The following is a 26,486-nucleotide window of genomic DNA, read 5'->3' on the forward strand; positions in this document are numbered from 1 at the left end:
TCCCGCGTTGCGACGCACGCCGCCGCGAGAAGGCCGCGCAGCTGAGGTGCTTGGTGGGAGCAGGGTCTCCTGGAGGAGAACACGAAGAGAGGATGAGGTAACCCACCTGAGGTGGCGATTGTGGAAGGAGAGAATCTCGAGGTGCCGGGAAGCCAAGGCCACAGGGTTTCGGGGCCAAGCGTCCCGGCACATAGCCGCTCGTAGCGGGAGGATTTGCGCCCTTTTGTGGAGATCTGTAGTAGAAACTGAGGCCCGGGGAGGGGCGAGAGCGGGGCACAAGGCCCGGTGTCTTGCCCAAGGCCTGGTACCGCCGAGGCTGGGTCTAGAATCCGGAGCGAAGGAGCTCGCGGCCTCGGAGTCTCGGACCTTGGACCTCACTGGAGGTGACGCCGTTACCTGGGCAATCGCCTTATGATCTTTTCCAGAGAAGTTCCCGGTGGTGTTAGGACCGGGACAGGGGACGGGGAGGAAGGGGAGAAAAGATTCGGAGTTAGAAATTACAGATTTCGGATCAGTTGCAACCAGATTGCATTAGGTAGCCTTCTTTTATTTATTTCCTTCACAGTGATTCTTGGAGGCAGTAACAGGCACGGGCAGGAAGACGAAATTCCCAAAGGATCAAGGCCCAAGTTCCTGCTGTGGCAAAGGGTAATAGCATTAATAATTGAAAAATAATTGTCTTTTATTTTTTTCCTGTTTAAAGTTCACGAATTTCATGGTAAAGATGAGGGAAGTGTTGTATTAGAGGAGAAGCATCCAACAAAAGTTTACAGATGGTTGTCGCAACCGGTGTTTGTTTTTCAGGGTAAGTATGTAATCAAACTCTACTCTTTCTTAGTCAAATTCATCTATTTATCGTTTTAGCCAAGTACATGCATATGTCTCCCTTACTCTATCTGCTTGTTTAAATTCTACTTTTTAAATAAGTATTAAGATTGTTTAGTGTGGTAATTAAATGCTCAGGTTCTGGAGCCAGAATTTTTGTATTTCAACCCCAGCTTCCTACTTTACAGTGTGACTTCATGCAAACTAAAATATGCCCTTCATTAAAATCGGGGGTGGGGGGGATAATAGTGCTTACTCCTTAGAGTTGTTGAGAGGATTAATTGAATTAATACATGAGGGGATTTAAAACAATTCACAGCACATAGTAAAGTCTCTCCAAATGGTTGTCATTATTGACGTATAACTCCACTGTCTGGCAATATTTTAGAACCATCCTTGGTTTCTGCTTTCTTTTCTAAATCTTGAATTATTCTAAAAAGTAGGAATTGCTATTTTGTTTACAGATAAGAAAACTGGTTGAGAGAAGCCCACTCCTCTGACCCTGTGGTTTGTTTTCTTATCATCTCTGTCATCTAGTTGGCACTTAAAGTATTTTATATAATTAAGTATTTTATTTTACACATGTGTATAAACATGCATGTATACTTTTTCTTTCCCAACCAGAACATGAACAACAGGGAATCTGTCCCATATAAAATTCTTATGACTGATGCATCTAACATAGTGCCCTACACACGTGTTTGGTGATAATAATGTTTCAGTGGTGTTTTATTATGTTAACTAGAGGGGAACCACAGTGTTTTAAGCCTATTTTACTTAAAAAAGACTTTCATTTAGAAATTTGAGGTTTATGTATTATAATAAAAAAGAAAGCAGAGAGTCAAGAAATTGAGATACTACCTTACAGCAGTTAGAATGGCAAAAATTTACAAGGCAGGAAGCAACAAATGTTGGAGAGGATATGGAGAAAGGGGAACCCTCTTAAACAGTTGCTGGGAATGCAAGTTGGTACAGCCACTTTGGAAAACAGTATGGAGGTTCCTCAAAAAGTTTAAAGTAGAGCTACTGTATGAGCCAGCAATTGCACTACAGTGTATTTACCCCAAAGATACAGTTGTAGTGAAAAGAAGGGGCATATGCACCCCCAATGTTTGTAGCAGCAATGTCCTCAATAGCCAAACTGTGGAAGGAGCCGAGATGCTCTTCCACATGCAAATGGCTAAAGAAGATGTCCATATATACAATGGAATATTACTCAGCCATCAGAAAGGATAAATACCCACCATTTGCATTGACATGGATGGAACTGGAGGGGATTATGCTAAGTGAAATAAGTCAAGCAGAGAAAGTCAGTTATATGGTTTCACTTACTTGTGGAACATAAGGAATAGCGTGGAGGAAATTAGGAGAAGGAAGGGAAAAATGAAGGGGCGTGGAATTAAGAGGGGGAAACAAACCATGAGAGACTATGGACTACTGGAAACTGAGGGTTTCAGAGGAGAGAGGAGTGGGGAAATGGGATAGCCTGGTGATGGGTATTAAGGGGGGCACGTATTGCATGGAGCACTGGGTGTTATATACAATCATAGAACACTACGTCAAAAACTAATGATGTACTGTATGGTGACTAACACAACATAATAATAAAAAGTTTTGAAATGCCTGTATAGCATGGAGCACTGGGTGTTATATACAAACAATGAATCATGAACACTATGTCAAAAACTAATGATGTACTCTATGGTGACTAATATAACATAATAAAAAAAAAAGTAAGTTTTGAAATGCCCAAAGTTTGTACTTTTATTCCCTGCTTCAGCTTATATTTATTAACTACCTACCAGGTATAGGTTAAGGCACTGGTCTAGCCCCTGGGTAAATGGCAGTGAATAAAGAGATAAGAAGGCAGCAACCAAGGGTGGTATGAGTTTTACCTACTGGTGTGAATTTTCACCAAACATGTATTAAAATGAACCAGGTTGTACCAGCCCTGGAATTAAAAAAAAAAAAAAAATCAGATTAATGAATTAAATAGAGTTCAAAAATGTACCCAAGTGACATTTCAGATTGCTTTGTTTATATCATTCATGACATATTACTTCAGGAATTTATGATAGCTGTATGCATTTGTTCTTTTCTACAAATCTATAACCTCATCTAACTTAAAAAATATAGTTAGGTTTCTGTCATACACCATTCACGAATAAGTGTGTATTGAAAATATAAAGATATAAGTGAATGAAGATAGCACTAAAACTAACCATAAAAACACCAGAAAAAATTAAGAGACTGTATTTTAGATTTTAAGGTAGGGAGAACCTTTCTAAGAATGTCACCAAGGTAGATGTCATAGAATAGAAGATTGTTACACTTGAGTACGTGGGAATTGTAAAACTGTGATAGAGACACTATATTTAAACTTAAATAAATGACAGACAATGAAAAATTGTTTACAGCCAATATAAAAGGTAAAGGGTTCAGATCCATAACAAAAGCTGAAAGCTTCTACAGAAGAAGAAACCAATATATAAATTGTTGAAGGATATGAATAGAAACTATATAAAAGAAGAAGCAGACAGTGAACATGAAATGTGCCTAATTGGTCTAATAATCAAAGCAATACAAATTAAAACAAGATGATGCCATTTTTCATCTAGTAGAAATGTAAAGGATAGCAGTATGTATTAAGGAAGGCTTAGTAAAATGAACACCCTCATGTGTTGCTAGTTGAAATACAAATTGGAACACCCATTTGAACACCCAGGTGGTTTAAATATATTTTGATGCACTCTTACAAAGGAAGCATAGCATAATGCAGCCACTGGAAGGAGTGAGATAATTGTATCTACTCTCTTGGAAAGTTGTATGTCTACTATGCACCAGGAGTGACACCAGGAGCTGTGGTGGGCTTTCTTTGAAATATTTTCAGAAAATTTTTTTAAGATTTTATTTATCAAATTTTTTTGTGATTTATATTTTACTTAAAGGAGTAACATTTCGATGCTTGTATTATATCCAAGTCTTAGGTATAAAGGACAGTGGTGCCAGTGGTGAAGAATAATAGCTAAAAGTGGGTGAGTTAGAAGTGTCATTTGGGAATACATTTTGTGTTTTTTACTGTTTTACATGGAAGGGAAGATAATTAACATTGTAGCTAAAACCATAGACTTTGGAGTCAGACTGATCTGGATTTGAATACTGACTCCATCATATGCTGGTGGAATTCTGGTAAGTTTCTTCTTGAAGCTTTATTTTTCATATCTGTAAAATGAGATGATTACAGGCTCTACCTCATACTTCTGTTGTGAAGATTTAATAAGATGATGTATGTAAAAGCATTTACCCCTGTACTTAATTCATGTAAGTAAATATAAGTAAAGATTGTACTTTTCATTAAATAATGATATCTTTGAGCTTTGAATGCCTTAAAATTTTTTTGTAAAGTTTTAACAAATTGGGATGCATTTTTTATTTAATTTTAAGATAATTTTATTTACTATGCTATTTATAAACAAGCTTTTGTTATCTTGTAATTACATTTCATTTCTGAGTTGTGTGTTGGGGATCCCCAAGACCAACCCTAGATTCAGTGATTCACTGGGAAGGCTCACAGTTCTTAGGATATAGTCATATTTGTGGCTGTGATTTATCACAGTGAAAGGATACAAAGCAAAATTAACAAAGAGAAAAGGCAAATGGAACAAAATCCTGAGGAAGGTGCAAACTTCCAAGAATCCTCTCCCAGTGTATTACATAGGACACACTTAATTCTTCCTATAATGAGTTCTGACATTTTGAAGTGTTGTCTACCAGAGAACCTCAGTAGAGACTCAGTCACAAAGGTCTTTATTGAAAGATGGTCATGGGGGCACCTGGGTGGCTCAGTGGGTTAAAGCCTCTGCCTTCGGCTCAGGTCATGATCCCGGGGTCCTGGGATCGAGCCCCACATCGGGCTTTCCGTTCTGCGGGGAGCCTGCTTCCCCCTCTCTCTCTGCCTGCCTCTCCGCCTACTTGTGATCTCTCTGTCAAGTAAATAAATAAAATCTTTAAAAAAAAAAAAAAAAGAAAGATGGTCATGTAGGTATCCTCTACTCCCAACTACTAGAATTTCAAACTTCTGGGAGGAAAGCAGACATTCTGCATAAGCCACATTGTTTACACAAACACTTCAGGCACAGTGAGCCACTCTTATTAGGGAATGATGGAAACCCTTCCAAAATCCAAGTTCCTAGGCACCAACCAGGGGCCAATCTTGTTTCAGGCCTATGTTAGCTCTTTTCTGTACTTCGTGTCTCTTTTGTGATAAAGTAATCTCTATTACAGGATTGCTGTGCAGATTAGAAAGAGTGAATATGGAGCATCTAGCACTATTTATGACTTTTAGTGCATAATAAATCATATGTGCTGTAGCTGTCACAGTAAATTATAGGAGTCTGTAGCTCTTTTAGATGTATTTTAGTTAGAAAAACCAGAGTCTTCTATAAGAAAGAAATCGAAAAATGTACCCTTCACTTCCCAAAGCAAGCAAAGTTAAAGTTTTATTTATATTGAAACTGTTTTCCAGACATTATTTAGGGAGCAAATGTTTTAGGGCTGTTTAACCTTTGTCTTTCTGATTCTGTTAAAATATAGGTGATATAAGAAATGAAGCCAACAGGTACAGACCCAAGGATCTTATCTCTAGCTGCCGAAGTTGCAAAAAGTCCTGAGCAGAATGTCCCTGTTATACTGTTGAAGTTAAAAGGTAAGAAAATCTTGGGGCCCCTGGGTGGTGCAGTCAGCTGAGCATCTGACCCTTGGTTTCGACTTGGGTCATGATCTCAGGGTTATGAGATCAAGCCCTGCATTTGGTTCTGCAGTCAGCCCAGAGTCTACTTAAGACTCTTTTTCTGTCTCCCGCTGCTCCTCCCACCCCCCAAAATAAATAAATCTTAAAAAAAAAAAAAAAAAAAGTAAGAAAATCTTTTTGTGATTGGCTAACATTTTTTAAGTAATAGAATAATTCCATCATGGGTATAGTTTTGGCATTTGTTTCTAACTTGCTCAGAGAAATTTTAACTTTGTGATAAAGCAGTGATTTTGTTTTCTTTTTAAAAGTGTTTTTAACTGTTATTCAAACTATAAAAATACAAAAAGCTCTTGGATTTATTGAGCAAAAATAAGTATATCCTATTTGCTTTTGCCTTAGAAATAATAAACAACACACCTTTAGGAAGCTCAGAGTTGAAGAAAATCAAACAAGATATATATTGTTATGATCTCATTCAGTATTGCCTTTTGGTGCTCAGTCAAGATTGTTCTCGAATCCAGGGAGGTTGGACTACAATTTCTCAGCTTACACAGATATTAAGGTAAAGTGAAGCAATAAGTCCACTTGTTCCTGAGGATGTAGTAGTAGATTCTTACTTATAACATTTGCTTCTTTTTATTCATCTGGTTAATAAGCACTGGCAACTTTCTTTGTGGTAAGTTATGGTTGTACTTTTCCTTCATACCATATATTATTGTTTTTAACTATATTTGTGAATATTTCACTGTCTAAAATTTTGCTGCATATGTCCTATGAAGATGATATCATGTCTTTTGCTTACCACTGAGTCTCAAGTACCTAACAGACTCTTTATTGATTAAAGAATATATGAAAAAAATGAAGATACTATGGCACCGACTCTACACTGGAAAAACTTAGAGATGAGATGGCAGTTATGTGACTTTATCATACAAGGCTGAATGAAAGAGGTGTGAAATGAAAGATATAAGCAAAATACTACAGGAGAACAGATGTAGAAACTTGCTGTTCCGTGCTGTATTGATTTAGTTATCTTAATTGTGTATTTCATTAGGTAACCAAAATTCTGTGAATAAAATTCAGAAGCAGCATGTACTGACCTACTGCCATGCTAGAAATTGAGAGAAAAGATCAAAATCATTTATTTTTTAAAAAGGCAAAAAAATAAACCAGTTGTTCTCAGTGCCTAAGCTACTTCCCAATTAAGTAACTAAAAGCATGCATTACTAATTGATCTTACCTTTCAAAACTGCTATTCCTAATTTGTTACTACGTAAAGGCCAGATTCAAGGTGTATAGTTAGAAAAAACAATTAACAAATGTACATAATGTTCTTTTCTTATACTTTAATTTTCAAGATTATTTCCTTAAGTAAATAAAGCCCTTGTTTTGATTAGATATTTTGGCTCATGAAAATATTAAGGCTCTCTGGGGTGGAATCCAGATCTTAAGAAATCCCCGTGTTTGTGAATGTACAAAAAACAATTTTTATTTATTAATGTTCACAATCAAAATAGACACTCTGAAATAATTAACTTTAGCGACCAAAATAGAGAAACTGATCTATGTTAGCATTACTTTAGGACTGGTGTACAAAAAAAAAGCAAATTGAGCATTCATTCACCAGTTAATAGCATCCTCATGGGTAGTCAATATTATTTATCAGTGTCTTCACATTATGTTAAAAAGTGTCTGACAGCAATATTTACTAATTAGAGACCATTCTTGGATTAGGGACTCTTGTTAATAGTAGTCTACACAAATAATTTTTATTATTGAGGGGTTTGAGTATACCCATCTTATATCTAGGGACTGACCTTTATGAGCAGTTTCAGGAGGATTCATTTCTCTAAATGACTTTCTCTCCTTTTTTTTTTTTTTTTTAAGATTTTATTTATTTGATAGAGATCACAAGTAGACAGAGAGGCAGGCAGAGAGAGAGAGGAGGAAGCAGGCTCCCCGCTGAGAAGAGAGCCCGATGTGGGGCTCGATCCCAGGACCCTGGGATCATGACCCGGGCCAAAGGCAGAGGCTTTAACCCCCTGAGCCACTCAGGCGCCTGCTGCCCCCTTTTTTTTTTTTTTTTAACTTAATTTATTTGACAAGAGATCATAAATAGGCAGAGAGGCAGGCAGATAGAGATTTTCTCTCCTTTAAAGTAAATTACAAAGTGTTCCTAATAGAGCTAGATTTTTACTGTTTTCTCCTCTGCTATAAGGAATATGTAGACAGATATTTTGCAGACTTTTTAAGAAACTAGATCTCTTGGAGAGTAGAATTGGTATTAAAGTGTTTTGCTTTCTTAATCTGTCCCTTGTAGACTAACCCTACCCTGGGTATTTTTTAGCTATCAGAAGTCTAAAAGATAACAGCACAAATGTTTTTCATGAATTAGGCTCCCAAGATACTGTATTGCTTTTAAAGTGTTTACAGCTGAAGACTTGCCTTATTTTTCTTATTTGTGAGTCAAGTGTATTTTGTTTCCCAAAAGGTTGACTAGTAGGTTTTTAGGACACAGAGGAGTACTGGCTCTAAGTACAGGCAAAGTCCACACCACTTATTTTTCTAGAAAGTTGGAGCGCTTATTTTCCATCAGAAGTTCCTTTTTGACTTGGCAACAAAAGAGAGAACTAAAAATCCTCATTAAGGCACCATGTCTATAGAAGCTCTAGCATTCAACTGAAATTTATAATTAACACAAACTTAGTCACAGATTTGTGCTCTTATTTCAGCCATTGCTGTGTGGGCTTGGAGCCAGGAGAAGATGCAGAGGAATTTTACAATGAATTACTCCCATCAGCTGCAGAAAATTTTCTGGTTTTGGGGAGACGATTGCAAACATGTTTCATCAATGCAGCTAAGGTATATGTGTTTATTTAGTGTTTTAATAGCCAAAATTCTTGAGAAGATATTCCACATTGTTTTTCACATGTGCAGTACTTGGCTGAAAGTACAATTAGAGTAGTGGATTCAAACATTTTTAAAATTATAACCAAAAATAATCTCTAGGTGTGAAATTTTAAAATGCTGGCTGAAGCATACTGTATGACTTTGAAGGATTTGCCTTGCTTCTTAACTTTAAGCAGCACCCATAGATATTTATTTCCATAGCATCTTCCTTAAACATACCTTTTACTTTAATTTAGAGTGGAGGAAAGTACTGTTCTGTGGCCCAGCACTTTCCTAATAGCTTCCGTGGCAAAAACAATAAAGGTCAACTTTTTCTATTTGATCTTTCAGATCTTCCTTTTTTTTTTTTTTTTTTGAAAAAAAATTTTTTTAAGATTTTTAAAACTTATTTGACTCAGAGAGAGAGAGAAAAGTCACAAGTAGGCAGAGAGAGAGGGGGAAGCAGGCTCCCTGCTGAGCAGGGAGCCAGATGTGGGGCTCAATCCCAGGACCCTGGGATCAAGACCTGAGCCGAAGGCAGAGGATTAACCAACTGAGCCACCCAGGTGCCCCTGATCTTTCAGATCTTCTGCAGTTGAAATATTTGAACCCAAACATAGGGCTTGTTTAATCCAACAAGCTTTTTTTGGGTGGATTATGCTAAATGCTATATGTACTATTTTTTTTTTTTTTAACTGTCAGTTACTTAGAAGTAAGTTGCTTAATTTCCAAATATTTGAGAATTTTTTTAAAGTTTTCATTTAAATTCCAGCTAGTTAGCATGCAGTGTAATATTAGTTTCAGGTTTACAATTTAGTGATTGCACACTTCATACACACTTCATACACACTTCATACAGCACTTCAGGTTTACAATTTAGTGATTGCACACTTCATACAGCACTTGCTCATCACAAGTGCATTTCGTAATCCCCATTACCTATTTAGCCCATCTTCCCACCCACCTCCCCTCTGGTAACCATCAGTTTGTTCTCTATAGTTAAAGAGTCTGTTTCTTGGTTTTCCTCTTTTTCCCCCCTGTGCTGGTTTGTTTTGTTTCTTAAATTCCACATTTGAATGAATTTTCTTGATGTTTTATTGTTACCAATTTCAACCTTAATTCTTTGGTGGTCAGATAATATACTCTGTATCATTTCAATCCTTTGAAATTTTTTCTGACTTGTTTTATGGCCCTTTTATCTTGGTGAATGTTTCATTATAAGCTGTCTTTGCTTTGTACAGTGCTATCTTAATTGAAACTCATGCATATTAGAAACATGTAAAGATTTTGATATGCTCAAGTTCATTTAACATGGTACCATGCAAAAAGCAAGGACTGCCTCTATACTTGAAAATGAACTGCATTTGTTGCGTGGAATGTTCTGTGAATGTCAGCTCAGTTTGATTATAGGACCTATAGGAATCACAAGTTTATAAAGCTGAAACTCTTTTATCTTGTAGTAGTTCTTGGCTATATATACCTTTGGGCCTACTGCTATATTAAAGATTGAGCAGATTCACAACTTTCATGAATTATGAAGAGGAATAACTAAGTCATCATGGGATATTAAATTCCAGTTGAGGTGCTTTAAGTATATAAGGAATAGATACTGTCTTGTACTTCATGCCTAAGCTAGTAAAGTAGACCAGATCTTAAGATATTTCTTACAGAAAACCTGAGATGTGTCTTCAATTAAAAAAAAAATCTAAAAATTATGAGTGAAATTGAATAAGACATACAATATGGATAAGATAGTGGTTTCAGCATAAGAAACAAGGCAGAAGATCATAGGGGAAGAGAGGAAAAAATGAAACAAAACGAAACCAGAGAAGGAGACAAACCATAAGAGACATTTAATCTCAGGAAACAGACTGAGGGTTGCTGGAATGGAGGGAGGTGGGAAGGATTGGATGGCTGGGTGATGGACATTGGGGAGTGTATGTGTTGTGGTGAGCACTGTGTATCGTGTAAGACTGGTAAATCACAGACCTGTACTCCTGAAACAATACATTTTATGTTAATAATAAAAAAAATAAAATATATACCACAAAGAAATTAGAAAAAAAAAAGAGTATTGTAGGCAGGGAATTAAACTTAGTAGTAGAGTATAGGCTTTCTATGTAATAGCTCACAAATTCTTCCAGCATCTCCATTGGCATTTTGAGGGATATTAGCATTAAATAAATTTTGCACATTTCTAGATTTAATTAATTTAATTAAAGTGGCACGAACTATGGGAATTTGTGTTACTACTCTACCATAACACAAATTTTATAAATTAAGAAACTAAAGGCTATAAGATCATGAATAGCTAAGATCTGGGAACCAGGTCCTCTGACTCCCCAGAGAGAAGTTTCTCTTTTTTTTAAATAAAGCAATTACAGAAAAGTAAATTGGGTTTGTGTGTGTGTATTAAGGGTGAAGAAAAAGATGAATTACTACACTCATTCCAAATTGTGACTGATTCTCTCTTCTGGCTCTTGGGAGGCCATGTTCAACTCATCTACAATGGTAAGAGAAAGATTTTTAAGATAATTGATAGTCATTGTAAAGTACCTGCTAACAACTTGATTTTTTTTTTCCTCAAAATAAATACATCTATTAACTTTACAAATAACCACAGTTAAACAAAACTACATTGAAATAACCCCACATGCAAAAAAATAAAAGCCCATTTGGAAATTCCAGCTTTAAATAGCCAGCATTGACAATGTGAATATTAAGGAGAAAATTGCTTAAATATAATTTTCTTCTTAGCATTTTCTATTTAGCAAATCCAAGATAAGGATTAATGATAATTTTAACAATTTAGGGAAAAATTTTTCAAAATTCTAAAGATTACACCTGTTTTTTAGACTTACTGTGAGAGAAATCTGTACAGAGTAGATATGACTTAATTCGTAGTCTAGTCATGTAAGAGTAAGCTTTTATATATTGAAACTTTTACTGACCTTGAAAGTTATTTTATAGGATATTTCTGCACTTATATTGAGAAATATAAATATACATTAGTTGTTTTTTTTTTTTAAGATTTTATTTATTTATTTGAGAGACAGTGTGCACAAGAGAGGGGGAAGGGGCAGAGGGAGAGGGAGAAGCAGACTCCCACTAACTGGGGAGCCTGACCCTGGGCTTTATCCCAGGACCCCGAGAGCATGACCTGAGCCCAATGCAGACTTTTAACCAACTGAGCCACCCAGGCGCCCTGTGCATTAGTTTTATAGCTTTTAGTTTATAGTTTTATAGTTCTCTATGGATTCTTAAGAACACAGTCCTGGTCCTTGTGCCTCACTTCATTTCCCATCTTCTAAAGGCAACCTCTTCAATTAGTATAACTAATACTTTGGGTAGTTATATCCATTTTTTAAATTATGTTAGTCACTATACAGTACCTCATTAGTTTTTTGTTTTGTTTTGTTTTGTTTTTAAAGATTTTATTTATTTGACAGAGAAAGAGATCACAAGTAGGTGGAGAGGCAGGCAGAGAGAGAGAGGGGGAAGCAGGCTCCCCGCTGAGCAGAGAGCCCAATGTGGGGCTCAATCCCAGGACCCTGAGATCATGACCCAAGCCGAAGGCAGAGGCTTAACCCACTGAGCCACCCAGGCACCCCACCTCATTAATTTTTGATGTAGTGTTCCATGATTCATTATTTGAGTTATATCCATTTGAAGCTAAGTACATGCAGAAACCAAGTCCGATGATTCCCCAAAGAACAGTGTCTCTGTCTCTGTCTCTCTCTCTCTCAATACTTATATACTTCCTTTTCTTTTAAAGCATTACCTTTTAGTTTCCCATTATGAAACAAATAAAGTTCCCAATTTAAACAGCTTTTATCAAAAACATGAAGTACTTAGTTTTACTATAGTATAATGTAAAAGACCTAGTAAAAAGAGAGACAGCAAGAGAGAGAACACCTGAATACAACTTTTTAAAATAAGCCTTTTTTTTTTTTTTTTTTTAATAATAGCTGTAACAAAATGACAGTGTTCTTCAGGTCAGTCTGTAGGTTTAAAATATCAGTAATGTATTAAAACCAAATGGTTGTGAAATTCATGTAAAAATTGGGGTCTCCAATAACCTTTCTCTCTAAAAAGAATCAGCTTTTTGGAGAAAAGACTGACTCTTATGTCTGGGGTAAAAAATATGCAAGGTAACCCTGAAGTATTTTTAATACCAGATAAAAAGGATGCAATCAGAGTTTATTAGGATTCTGTGAAAAGGACTCAGGAGCCAAAATAAGGAGGTTTCTATTAGCCAAAAATGGGAAATTTGAACAGTAATAGGATAATAACTGCTGAGGATTGAAACACATCAAATATAGTGAGTCTATTAAAAAAGTTATCATTAGAGAACCAATTCATTTTGAAAACTGGTAAGTGAAGAATCCATTTATCTGACCCTTATGTATCAACGAGGAGAAATTTCTCTTTATAGAAGTATTCCAGCTAATAGGTGAGAAAGGAAAGGTAGAATATGACCAGTGTACAACTATTAATGAATGAACAAATTTAGGAGTTAATCAGCCATCACTGTCAAAATTTCAGAAGTACCTCCTAATGGCTCATCATAACCTCACATATGAAATGTAGATGTCAAAAATTCAAACCTGCATCATTTTGATCCCCCAGTTCCAATTGCCAACTTATAGAAGGTCAGAGAAACATTAAATTATACCCCACAGATGTAATTAACAAATCTAGCTTGTGGGAAGCTTAAAGGACAATTGACATAGTTTTGTCAGCAAATAAAACCTAAGGGGAAAAAAATGGTAGAGGGGAATCCATAGATTAAATTTGAAAGATAACCAATTATAATGTATAATATGTGCAATGGGTGGATCTTATTTGGATCTTGATTCAAACAAACTTAAAAATCTGTATAATATTTGGAAATTGGAGCACTGACTGAATATTTGATAAAATTAAGGAATTGTGATTATATAGGTTAGATAATGGTTATATTTTTAAATAATTCATATCTTTTGGGAATATATATTGAAATACTTGTGAATGAAATAAGTTGGTATCTTGGATTTGCTTCAAAATAAAATGGGAGGCTAGAAATGAGTGGGCTAGGTGACATAAGATTGGCCATAAGTTGATCACTGATAAGGTTGAATGACCGGTACATGCAGAGTCATGATATTATTCTCTCTTGTGTAGGCTTGAAGCTTTCATTATAAAAAGTTTAAATGGGCAAAAGTATCAGTTTTTTGGGGGAGACCAAATAGCTATTTGAAACTCAATGAAACAACTACCCTTGAAAAACAAAATAAGGGCTCCAAATATAAGTTTTATTGAGTTTTTATTTATATTATTATATAAATTATATTTGTATCTATTATTTATAATAATATAAAGCAAACATTGTAAAAATAAAATGGAATGACTGTTTATTAAATTATTGTAGCATAACTTTTTTTTTTTAAAGTTTCAATGAATTTCTATATATCATTACCCTGCTGCAAAAATCATTCACTCATTGCCAATTTTATTTTAAACATATCCCGACTTCACTGCTTTGACAAATTATTTTGAATCAAATTCAATACATCACATTTCATTTTTAAATATTTAGAATGAATCTTTATTTTTTTTTTGGCTGATAGCTTTTTATTTTTATTTTTATTTTTTTTTATTTTATTTTTTATAAACATATATTTTTTTCCCCAGGGGTACAGGTCTGTGAATCGCCAGGTTTACACACTTCACCGCACTCACCATAGCACATACCCTCCCCAATGTCCATAATAACCCCACCCCCTCAACCCCCCTCCAACCAGCAACCCTCAGTTTGTTTTGTGAGATTAAGAGTCACTTATGGTTTATCTCCCTCCCAATCCCATCTTGTAGCATAACTTTTTTAAAATAGAAAAAAGATATATATATACTACATACTACATGAGTTCAGTGAATTCAGAGTTTAAAAAAGTTACTAATAAAACATCTTTAAGTAGACAAAAATGAAATAATATACTTTTCCCAGTTATAAAAAAGAATGTTTTTACTATTGAAGTAATAGAAAATAAGAAACCATAGAAATATTTAGTAGTAGTGGAATTGATTTTTTTGAAGTTGTTAAATGTTACAAAAATGATCTTTAGTAAAATATTAAATTTTGGACTCTGTAAATAGGAGAGTAATTAATATGTGAAAGAAATCAAATATGTTCTCTCAGGAGAGAAAAAGGTAAATAGTAAAGTTTCATGGAAGCCAGGATGTATTTACAGGTATGCCTTGTCTGCATACCTGATCCTACTTTAATTAAAATTCTGATCAATTAATGGAGAAGGCAATAGAAACTGACATTTACTGGGAACCTACCCTGTTCTAGGGCATTCTGCAATAGTCTGTGAGAGAGCTATTCTAGCTTTACAGATGAAGAAATACAGGTTCTGAGAGGTTAAACAACTTGAATAAGCATCCAATGTCAGGTCTTCATAACTGGCTGCTCAGAACCTAAAAATTATAAATCAGTAAAAACAAGTGTTGTTTTGTAAGTAATAATTTCATTATTATTTAAGACAAAATATTAGCAAACATGGTACATTGTATAAAATAATTCAATATTTTACAGATGTAAGCCGCTGTTCACGGTCATATGTACCATTTCCATTCCTTCATATTCTCTCTTCTTCACAGGAAATTTCATTTTATTCACTGAAATTTAATGCTAGAAAGAGATTCAAATTTAGGATGTGTTTTATTTTGTTTCTTATTTAATGGAAGATAACAGTAGAGTCTTAGCTTAGTATTTTTGGATGCTTTCTATTTATACCTTTCATAAAATGGAATGACTTATTTACGGTTATTTAAACTGCCCATCTTAAAATCTTCTTTATTGTAAAGTATACAAAAGCAGGAATGTTAGCAGAAATGATCATGCTTTGATCTGGTTTTAAAAAGACAAATGAACCCCAACTGTATCATAGAATCTTTTAATTTTAATTTTTTTCTCTTTTAGTACTACAAAGTGATCATTTCTTGCACTTACTTCAAACTGACAATGTTCAAATAGGATCTACAGTCATGACTATGCTACAGAGCATACTACAGATCAACAGGTGATTTGGTTTTACAAAGTATTTATCAAAGTATTTATAATTTTTATCTTTTGGTCCAGAAACATTACCAATTTTATTCCAGTTTTGCTGAAATCGTCAATTACATATGATTTGTACAAGATACTTCAAGAGCCCTGTTATTACCATTGTCTTTTAGAAAAGAATATACAATACCATCAAAGACTGGAAATTTATTGTTGAATTGGTATCTCAGAGCTTAAGAAGATTTTAGACCAATCTCAGACTTAGAGAAGAAATATGGTGATATCTGAAGAAAAATATTAGGATCACAATAAAAAATGCTTAATCATATATTTATTTAGCAAATTGCAAACTTACTGTTACACCAGGTGCTTCAGAATGGCATAAAAGAACTAATGGGCAATGTTTTCCAGCTTAAAATGGAAAAAAGAGTATACACAGTTGTAATAATTGACTCTTCCAGTTCCATATGGATTTATTATGCATCTGTTATGTGCCAAGTGTATGTCTCTCATTGGGTTCCCAAAGTTGATTAAGATATAAAACTTGCCTTCAAGTAGCTTACAGTGTAGTGGAAGAGACCAGCCCATGAACATAATTATATTATAACATACTAAGTTAAAAGTATAAAAGTATGCACAAGTGCTAGAGGAGCTTCTATCCCAAGCTGAGGGGTGATGCTTCCAGAAAAAGGTAACACCTAAGGTGAAACTTCAAGGTTGAAAAATTAGCCAGAGAGGAAGAAGAGAAAGCAGTATTTCTAGGCAGAGGTAACAATATAAGCAAATGCACAGAGATAAGAAACAACATGCTGAGGATAAAAAGTGAGTACAACTTATCGTTGCTGGCATTTAAAGTTTGGCATGTGGAGGTGGCTGCAAAGTTCTGCAGACTTAAGTCATGAAGAGCATATATGCTGTCTTAAGGAAATTAAATCTTATCCTGTAGGTAATGGGATCATTAAAAGATTTTTAAAGTAGATAAAAATAAGTACATTTTATTACTTACATTAATCAGGTTACTGTGTGGAGGAAGAATTTAAGGGGGACAAAACCTTAGACAAGGCAATTAGAGGAAACAGCTACAGTAATCTAAGTGAAGCAATAAAATCTTGGCCTTGTGCACTGGTACCAAATAGATTTTAAACGAAATGGATCTTAAAAACTAATGAATTAAAATCATCAGGATTTCACTTCCACTTGTGACTGAGGTGGAATAATAGAAATGGATTTACCCCACTACTTAAGAAAACAAACAATAGGCAAATTACGAATAATAGATTGTTTTTGTTTTTGTTTTTTTAGTATTTGTTTCATGTTTTTTATTTTCCAAAAAAATAAAACAGAACCAGTTGTATTTGAAACTCCACCTTTACTACCCCTACCCCCTGCCCCTGCCTCCCTGATACTATTCCCCTCCCTCTGTTAGGGAGTTTTCAGGAAAGTGGACTTAATGAAAGAAAGTGATCCCTAAGGAAAAGGAATGAATAAGGTGAACCTAACATTTTCTCTAACTCATAGCATCAAGAGGATTCCAGACTGTGGCTCAGGGAGGAGTGTCCTAGCCAAGCTGAGTTGAAGAGATAGAGGTGAGGGTCTGGGGAGAACAAAACAGGTAGAGTTCATAAGACAAAACATCAAAGAAAAGAGCTGAGAGAGAGCCCCAGAGATTAAGTATTTGGTAGAGTACTGATTGGCACATACATGGAAGGAAACTATCCAACGTTAGAACAATAATCCAAAACAGTGAAAAGGCACAGTACCAGAAATTCACACAGAGCCAAGAATATTGCCTAACTCCAACAGCCAAAGTGGGAAACTTCATGAATAATGGAACATTTGGTAGAGTACTCAGAAAGGTTTTATCTCAGTACTGGGGGATAATTAGCACTAGGCTGAGTGCTATTCTGGACCATCCAAACAAAATAAAAGCAGAACCCAGATGGAGCTAATTATTTCTGAGTAACTGCTCTGGTTTTTGAAACTGCCTTTATCTTAAAAACCTTTATTGTAAGGTATACAAAGGCAGGAAGTTTAGCAGAAATGGTTATATTTTGATCTGGCTTTAAAGAAATGAGAAAATCCCACTTATGCCATCATCCCATCTTTGCTTTGATCTCTTTTTTTTTTCTCTTCCTTTAGTAATACAAAGTGTTAGTTTCTTACAGTTACTACAAACTAAAGATTTTTCAGTTAGGATCTACCATCATAACGATGCTATAGAACATACCACAGATCAATAGGTGGCTTGGTTTTACAAAATGTTACTGATATTTTAGTTTTGGTCAGAACCATTACCAATCTGATACAATTTTACTTAATCATTGATTGTATGTGATTTATATATGGAACTTGAAAATCTCTAACCAGAAGAAAACCCCAAAATATTTTTAGGAATATACAAATATATAGCATCCAACAAGATAAAATTCATACAAGTATCAGGCCTGCAAACATGCAGAAAACAGGACCAGTAAGGAGAAAAATCAATTGATAAAGACTGACATATATGCTAGAGTTAATAGGACATTAGGATAGTCACTGTAACTGTATTCCATGTTTTCAAAAAGTTGAATAGAGACCTATATAAGACCCGGAATGAACTTTTAGATATGAAAACTACAAACTAGATATGAAATAAGATTGTTAGGAAATTAACATTGGAGATTGGTGAACCTGAAGAAGACATAGCAATAAAAATAATCCAAAATGAAACAAAAAGAATCAAGAAAGAAAAATCAGTGAATCAATGATATATAGGACTATTTCAAATAATTTTATGTAAGCATAATTAGAGTACCTAAAGAAAGTTGTGGAGTCAGAAGGAAATATTTGAAGAAACAGCATCTAAAAATTTTCCAAATTTGATGAAAACTATAATTTTGCAGATTCAAAAAGCTCTTCAAACCCCCAAGGACAGTAAAATAAGACACCTTTGAAATCAAAGCAGTAAAGCTGGTGATAAAGAGAAAATCTTAAAAGCAGCCAGAGGGGAAAAAAAAAAGACTCTATATACAGAGGAATGAAGATAAGAATGACAGCAACATTCTTGTCAGACACAATACAAAGAAATACAAATACAAAGCAACATCTTTAAAATACTGAAAATAACCATCAAACCTAGAATTTTATAACCAGTGGAAATATGTTTCAGAAACAAAGGCAAGATACTTTTTTCAGAAATCACCAGGAGATCCAAAGGACAAGAAAAGTTTAAGGAAGTCCTTCAATGAGAAAGAAAGTAGATCTACACAAAGTATTGAAGGATATCAAAAGTGGTAATCAAATAATTAACTATAAGAGATTCTTTTTCTTATGATGTAATATAATACCATTTGATTACACAAAAATAATGTATTTGGGAGTTTGCAACATATGTGTTAGTAAAATATATTACAACAATAACATAAATGCTGGAAGAAGAAAACATAATGTTATAAGCTCTTACGACATAAATAGGTTTCCCTGGCTATCTGAAAGTTCACTGTGTGCCTCTTCGCTTTTACAAAAGACCTGCATACCTGTTTTTGCTGTGTTTTTGCTAACCCACAGAAATTCAAAGATGATTTTCACTTCCACAAAATGGTAATTGCTTCCTCACTTTATGCCATTTTGGCTTACAAAAGGTTTCACAGGAACACTCTACTTTTGGATAGTAGGGGAAGCCTGTACATGAAGTAGTATATCACTTGAAGGTAGACTTGTTGAAGATAATATGTTGAGAACCCTAACGCAACCAATAAAAAAATATGACAAAGAGTTATAGCTAATAAGCCAAGAAGGGTAGTAAAAACAAACCATAAAGTAATACTTATTCCAAAGTAAGGTAGTAAAAAAAAAAAAAGAAGAAAAGAAAGTGAATAAAGGACAGTGGAACAAGTAGTCATCAAGAAACATTTAAACCTGTCTATATTAGATATAAACTCTTGGCAACCTCCTATTAAAAAGAAGAGAGTAACAGATTGGATGAAAAAATAGGAACCAACTATATGCAGCCTTCCGGAAATGCACCTTAAATATAAAAATACCTAAATGGGTTGAAAGTAAAAGTATGAAAAAAGATACACCATGCTAAACTTAGTCAAAAGAAAGCTGGAGTGTCAATATTAATATCAGAAAAAGTAAGTTTCAGAGCAAAGAATATTACTAGTGTGTTATTTCATAGTAAAAATCAGTTCATTAAGAAAACATGTTTATTGCTCTAACAGCAGAGCTTTAAGATACAAAGAGAAAATTGATAGACTTGCAAGGAGAAATAGACAAATCTACAAGTAAAGCGAAAGATGTCAATACCCCTCTCTTGATAATGGATAGAATAAGTAGATAAAAAGTTATTATGACTACCTAAGATTTGAATACTATCAACCAACTTGACCTGATTGACATTTTTGGACCACTCTACAAAACAATAGTGGGAGGCACATTATTTTAAAATGCAAATGGAACATTTACAAACATAAGGCCATTTGGGGGGCCATGAAATAAGTTAAAATAAATGTATAAGGATTTAAGTCATACAAAGTATGTTCTCTGACCTCAATGGAATTAAATTAAAAATTAATACCAAGAAGACCGCTGAAAAATATGTGGAAAATAATACATATCTAAATAACCCAAAGGATAAGGAAGGAATAAAAAAAACTAAGTTAGAAGTTGTTTTTAAATAGATGGAAATGGGGGCACCTGGGTGACTCAGTTAATGTTCTGCCTTCTGCTCAGATCATCCCTGGAGTCCTGGGATGGAGCCCCCATCAGGCTCCCTGCTCAGCGGGGACTCTACTTCTCCCTCTGCTCCTCCCCCCAGCTCTTGTTCTCTTTTTGTCTCAAATTAATTAATGAAATTTTTAAAAAATTAAAAAATAAGTAGCTGGAAAGGAAAACAGCATATCCAAATTTCTGGGATGAATCTAAATTAAAGCAGTACTTAATAGGAAAATTTTTGAAGATATTATTTATTAGAGAGTGAGCACAAGCAGGTGGATGGGCAGAGAGAGAAGGAAAAATAGAATCACTGATGAGCAGGGATCCTGACACAGGGCTTGATCCCAGGACCCTGGAATCATGACCTGAGCTTAAGGCAGATGCTTAATCAACTGAGCCACCCAGGCATCCCTTAATGGGAAAATTTTTATCACTAAATACCAACACAGGTTTTCCCTACTATCTGAAAGTAAAGCATTCGTATAAAACCTTTCCTAAGCCAAAATGGCATTAAAGCAAAGAAACAGCATGAGTTTATATGAAAAAAATTGGGGCATGCTAAGACCCAAAAAATAACCTCCCAGGCTTTTCTGATCCTTTAAGATATATCTGGTAAAGGATGCACAGAATAAATGGAGATAAACCACAGGTGCTCATAAGCAGTTCAAAATGATGGCATCTTGATGCTGAGATACTAAGTGCAGTTCCCAGGGAAGGAGCTTGGTGGTGCCACTCTGGCTTCTTGGGATGCACATTGCCTCTATAATAGCTCTATAAAATAACAAATGCTGAATGTTATTTACACTTTTCACCTTTTTTTGTAAAAGCAACAATCTTCAGATTTCTTTTAATTAGCAAAAAACAAGTACTAATGTAGGTATTTCATAGAAGTCAAGTGGTATAATGCAAAAACTTTTGAAAAGCACAGGATACCTGTATTAGAAAAAAAAAAAGTATCACATCATTACCCTCAGCTTCCACTTTAGGAAACTAAGAAGAGGGAATTAAATTCCCTCTTAAAACAAACCTGGCTGGCTCAGTTGGTGAAGTATGTGCAGCTCTTGACCTCAGGGTTGTGAGTTCGAGCCCCATATTGGAGGTAGAGATTACTTATAAAATAAAATATTAAAATAGAAGAAAGAAATTTATAAAGATCAAAACAGAAATCAGTAAAATAGTGAAAACAGTAGAGAAAATCAATGAACCCTTAAGCTGGTTCTTTGAGAAAGTCAGTGAAATTAAAAAATCTGTAACAAAATTGATCAGGGGGAAAAAGAAGAGAATACAACCTACCAATGTCAGGAATTAGGAGACAACACAGTAAAGTCAATAGATATTAAAAAATATTAGAAGGACATAATGTGAACAACTTTATACTTGTTAAGGTAAGATGGACAAGTTCTTTGAAAGACTCAGACTACCAAATTTAAGAAGCAACAGAAGAAAAAAAAAAAAGCAGCAGCATCAGCGGCAGCAGTAGGTAATCTGAATAGCCTATAACTATGAAGAAAATGAATTTGTAGCTAAAACACTTCCCACAAAGAAAACTCCATAATTAGACAGCTTTTTCACTGGTAAATTCTAGTAAACAAATTCTTCCAGAAAAATTGAAGAGAAGGAAATACTTCCCAACTCATAATGAGGCCAGCATTACTTGATAACAAACCAAAGACATAATATATTAAAACCTAGCAGTATATTAAAAAGTTAATACATCTTGGCGCCTGGGTGGCTCAGTCAGTTAAGCGTCTAACTTTGACTCAGGTGATGATTCCAGGGTCCTGGAACTGAGCCTCACAACAGACTCTTTGCTCAGCGAGGAGTCTGTTCTCCCTCTGCCCCTCCCCCTGGTCATGCTTCCCCCCTCAAATAAGTAAATAAAATCTTTTTTAAAAAAAGTTAATACAGGGGCGCCTGGGTGGCTCAGTGGGTTAAGGCCTCTGCCTTCTGCTCAGGTCATGATCCCAGGGTCCTGGGATCGAGCCCCGCATCGGGCTCTCTGCTCAGCGGGGAGCCTGCTTTCCCTTCTTTCTCTCTCTGCCTGCCTCTGCCTACTTGTGATCTCTGTCTGTCAAATAAATAAATAAAATCTTTAAAAAAAAAATACATTTTTAATAAGTTGCCTTTATCCCAGGAATTCAGGGCTGGTATAACATTCTAAAGTCAAGCAATGTAATTCATATTAATAAAATAAAAAGGGGAAAACATATTATATTAATAGATACAGAAAAGCATTTGAAAAATCCATTATCCATTTCTGATTTTTCAAAAAGAAAAACTTTCAGCATAGTGCTAGTAGAAGATAGAACTTTCTTAGCCTGTTGAAAGGCATCTAGGAAAAACCTACTTATTGGTAAAGTGCTAAATGCTTTCCTGTATGACTATGGACAAGACAAGGATCTCCACTCCAGTCACTTCTATTCAACATCACATTGGAGTTTCTAGCCTGTACAGTCAAGAGGAAAAAGAAAAGCTGTTTGTAAAGACAGGAAGAAACAAAGCTCTCTGTATTTGGAGACAACATTGTCATCTCTGTAGAAAAACCAACAGAATGTGCAAGGAAACTACTAAAACTAATAAATGAGTATAGCAAGGGTAGTAGGATATAAAATCCATATAAAAATATAAATTGAAGTTTTATGTCAGAAATGGAAATTTTAAGATAATTCAACTTAAAATAGCATAAAAATATGAAATATGTAGGGTTAAATCTGACAAAAGATGGCAAAGACCTAATCACTTAAAACTATAAGATGTTGCTGAGAGGAATTAAAGAATATGTAAGTAAATGGAAAGATATACCATGTTGCTAGATGAGTAGTACATTATTAAGATCTCAGTTCTCTCTAAATTGATATATATTTTAAATACAGTCCCACTCAAAATCTCATTTTTGTAGAACTTGACATACTGATTCTACAATTCATATGAACATCAAAGGGCCTAGAATATAAAATAGTCTAACTTTGAAAATGAAAAAAGTTGGAGAGCTAACACTACCCAATTTTAAGACTTTATAAAGCCAATATAATGAGGACAATGAGGGATGCCTGGGTGGCTCAGTCCGTTAAGCATCTGTCTTTGGCTTAGGTCATGATCCCAGGGTCTTGGGATCCAGTCCTGCATTGGTCTCCTTGCTCAGCAGGGAGTCTGTTTCTTCCTCTGCCTGTCTTTTCCCTTGCTTGTGTGCTCTCTCTCTGACAAATAAATAAATAAAATCTTCAAAAAATTAAGACAATGAGGTGTTGATGCAAAAATATGCAAATATATCTATAGAGCAGAAAAGATATAAAGAAATAGACTTGCACATATATGAAGAACTGATTTTCAAGATGTGTAAAGGTCATTCAGTGGGAAAAGGATAGTCTTTAAGAATGATGTAACAGTTGTCTATCAATATTTAAAGAAAAGAGGGGCCCCTGGGTGGCTCAGTGGGTTAAGCCTCTGCCTTCAGCTCAGGTCATGATCTCAGGGGTCTGGGATCAAGCCCCACATTGGGCTCTCTGTTCGGCAGGGAGCCTGCTTCACCCTCTCTCCCTGCCTGCCTCTCTGCTTCTCTGCCTACTTGTGATCTCTGTCAAATAAATAAATAAAATCTTTAAAAAAATATATTTAAAGAAAAGAATGTTGATCTATACTTATTAACAATAAAAAAATAATTCAAAAGGGATAATAGACCTAAATGCAAAATATAAATTACAAAACTTACTGAAGTTTTGTAATTTATATTTTATTGAAGAAAAATAGTAGAAAGCCATTATGACCTTGGATTGCATAAACTTTCTTAAATTCTTAGATATGACACCAAAAGTAAAATCCATGAAAGAAGAAATTGATTAGTTAGACTTCATCAAAATGTTAAGCCTGCTCTTCAAAAGACACTTTAAGAAGTGAAAAAGACAAAACACAATGGCAGAAAATATTTGGAAAGCATGTATCTCAAGTGTTTTTATCTGGAATATAAAAAAACTCTCAATTTTTTAAAAAGGCCTCATGTGAAAAAAAAGCAAAAGATTTGAACAGACAATTCATAAATGGCAAATAAGCACGCAGAAAAGGATGCCTGGGTGGATTTGTCAGTTAAGTGTCTATCTTCAGCTCAGGTCATGATCCCAGGGTCCTGGGATCGAGTCCCACATCAGGCTCCTTGCTTGGCAGGAAGCCTACTTCTCCCTCTGCCTCTGTCTGACGTACCCCCTGCTCATGCTCTCTCTCTCTGACAAATAAATACATAAAATCTTAAAACACACACACACACAAAGATGTTCAGCAACACTAGTCATTAGGGTGATAGCACTATACGCTTGGGATTTTTTGTTGTTGTTGTTTTTAAGATTTTATTTATTTATTTGAGAGAGAGAGAGAGAGAGAGAGCATGAGAGGAGGGCGGTCAGTGGGAGAAGCAGATTCCCTGCCAAGCAGGGAGCCCAATGTGGGACTCCATCCTGGGACTCCAGGATCAGGACCTGAGCCAAAGGCAATCACTCAGCCAACTGAGCCATCCAGGCGCCCACCACTATACGCTTGTTAAACGGCTAAAATTTAATACATTGACCCAAGTGTTGACAAGAATATGGAGGAATCAAACGCTGCTAGTGGGAGTGATAAAATTGTACAATCATTTTGGAAAGTAGTTTGACATTTTCTTATAAGCGTGTACCTACCATATTATCTATCTATTCCATTTCTAGGCATTTGCTCGAGAAAAATGAAACCACATGTCCATACAAAGACTTGTATATAAATGTTAATAACAGTTTTATCTATAATAGCCAATGACTAGGAACAACTCCAATGTCCATTACAGGTGAACAAACTATATGGTATATCCATACAATAGGCTACTACTCAGCAGGAAAAAAAAAAAAAATGAACAATTCACTCGTTCATGTTCATAACATGTGACAGTACAGGTGAATATCAAAATAATTGTTCGGAGTGAAAGAAGTCAGGCAAAAAAATACATACTGTATGATTCCATTTGTATAAAGTTCTAGAAAATGTGAACTAATTTATAGTGTCAGAAAGTAGATCAATTGCTAAAATTTTATTCAGCTCAGCTATTAATGAAGGAACCGGTAAGATGTTTATATAGGTTCAAAGGAGAATTTGAGGAGGGGAGATTTATAGAGTGGTTTGTCAAAGGAATGTAGAAACGAACTTGCTAGTACCTAAAAAAATAATAGTAACCTTTACAGTTACTTTTTCTACTGGCTAAAATCTATTTGTATTATTGAGTAAGAATCTATTTGCATTGCTCTCAGAAAAAAATCATTGTTACTTGTTTCCTATAAGCCAACCTCTACTTATATATTCCTTACTGGGGTGGGGGGGGTGAGTAAAAGATATGCAGTGATTTCTTTTGACTATTTCTAAGTTCCAGGTAAGTTTTCATATCATTGGTAACACAAGATGTCAGTTTTTAGTATAATGAAGAAAATACCAAAGGAAAGGTAAATTCCTTCTATATTAAGCCCATGATAATTGAATATCTGTGGAATTTTTATCTTCATACATCATTAAGGAATGGACCATGTACCGTTTTGTGATTTTCCTCTTATTGTTGAAGTTTTTGAATCATTATTTAACATTTTGTACATTTATCTTTCCTCTGCAATTTGACTGCAGGTTTTTCATAGGATAGGGCATTTAGCTACTTTGTATTTCGTTTTACCTAGCATAGTGCCTTAGACACAGTAGAAATTCAATAAATAGTAATTGGTTTAATGTGATGTATCCTTGGAACTAAGCTGTATCTTTAAAAAATGCGTTATCTTCTTGTACGCTGGCACAGTTAGGCATCAAGTTGCTAGAATTTTTATGTTTAATTTTTTATGTTACCTCTGCATCCATCAGTAATGGTATATTCTTTCTTTTTGTCTATTAGTGGTGACCTACTCCGAATAGAAGGAAAAACTCTGCATTCAATTTTAGATGAAGTCGTTTTTAAGCTTTTGTCAACTCCTAGCCCAGTCATAAGAAGTACTGCTACAAAGCTCTTATTGCTAATGACAGAGTCCCATCAGGAAATTTTGATTTTACTGAGATTAAGTGCCTGCTACAAAGGTAGTGCATATATTCTTTCTTTCCTGGAGATTCTCAAAAAGAAATAATGGTTTCTGGAACCATTATTTCTGTTCTATGGAAAACAAAATTCCAATTTTTTTAAGGTTTTTATTTTAATTCCAGCTGTTAACAGGCAGTGTAATATTAATTTCAGGAACATGATTTAGTGGTCAAGTAGTGATGGGGATTCTTCATCTCCAGAATCAAATG

The 26,486-nt window shown here is 34.9% G+C and overlaps 1 protein-coding gene across 5 annotated transcripts in view; it reads left to right on the forward strand.

The window, feature by feature from the left end:
* Positions 1-13: 13 nt before the first annotated feature.
* The window catches only part of IQCB1 (IQ motif containing B1), a 62,580-nt gene continuing 36,107 nt past the window's right edge, over positions 14-26,486 (forward strand). The window contains exons 1-9 of one of the 5 annotated variants that reach the window (XM_032869564.1): positions 14-97; positions 704-805; positions 3,920-4,014; positions 5,419-5,530; positions 5,975-6,137; positions 8,308-8,437; positions 10,882-10,975; positions 15,429-15,528; positions 26,098-26,276. In XM_032869564.1, coding sequence (XP_032725455.1) covers positions 5,431-5,530; positions 5,975-6,137; positions 8,308-8,437; positions 10,882-10,975; positions 15,429-15,528; positions 26,098-26,276 — 766 coding nt within the window. In that variant the 5' untranslated portion in view covers positions 14-97; positions 704-805; positions 3,920-4,014; positions 5,419-5,430. Of the gene's footprint in view, positions 98-490; positions 649-691; positions 806-3,919; positions 4,015-5,418; positions 5,531-5,974; positions 6,138-8,307; positions 8,438-10,881; positions 10,976-15,428; positions 15,529-26,097; positions 26,277-26,486 lie in introns of those variants that run through there. The other 4 variants (XM_032869562.1, XM_032869566.1, XM_032869565.1 and 1 more) reach the window with 4 other exon arrangements.

The sequence above is a fragment of the Lontra canadensis genome, unplaced genomic scaffold (assembly GCF_010015895.1).
Source record: "Lontra canadensis isolate GAN:19392208 unplaced genomic scaffold, GSC_riverotter_1.0 scaffold38, whole genome shotgun sequence".
In the NCBI taxonomy this organism is placed as follows: domain Eukaryota; kingdom Metazoa; phylum Chordata; class Mammalia; order Carnivora; family Mustelidae; genus Lontra; species Lontra canadensis.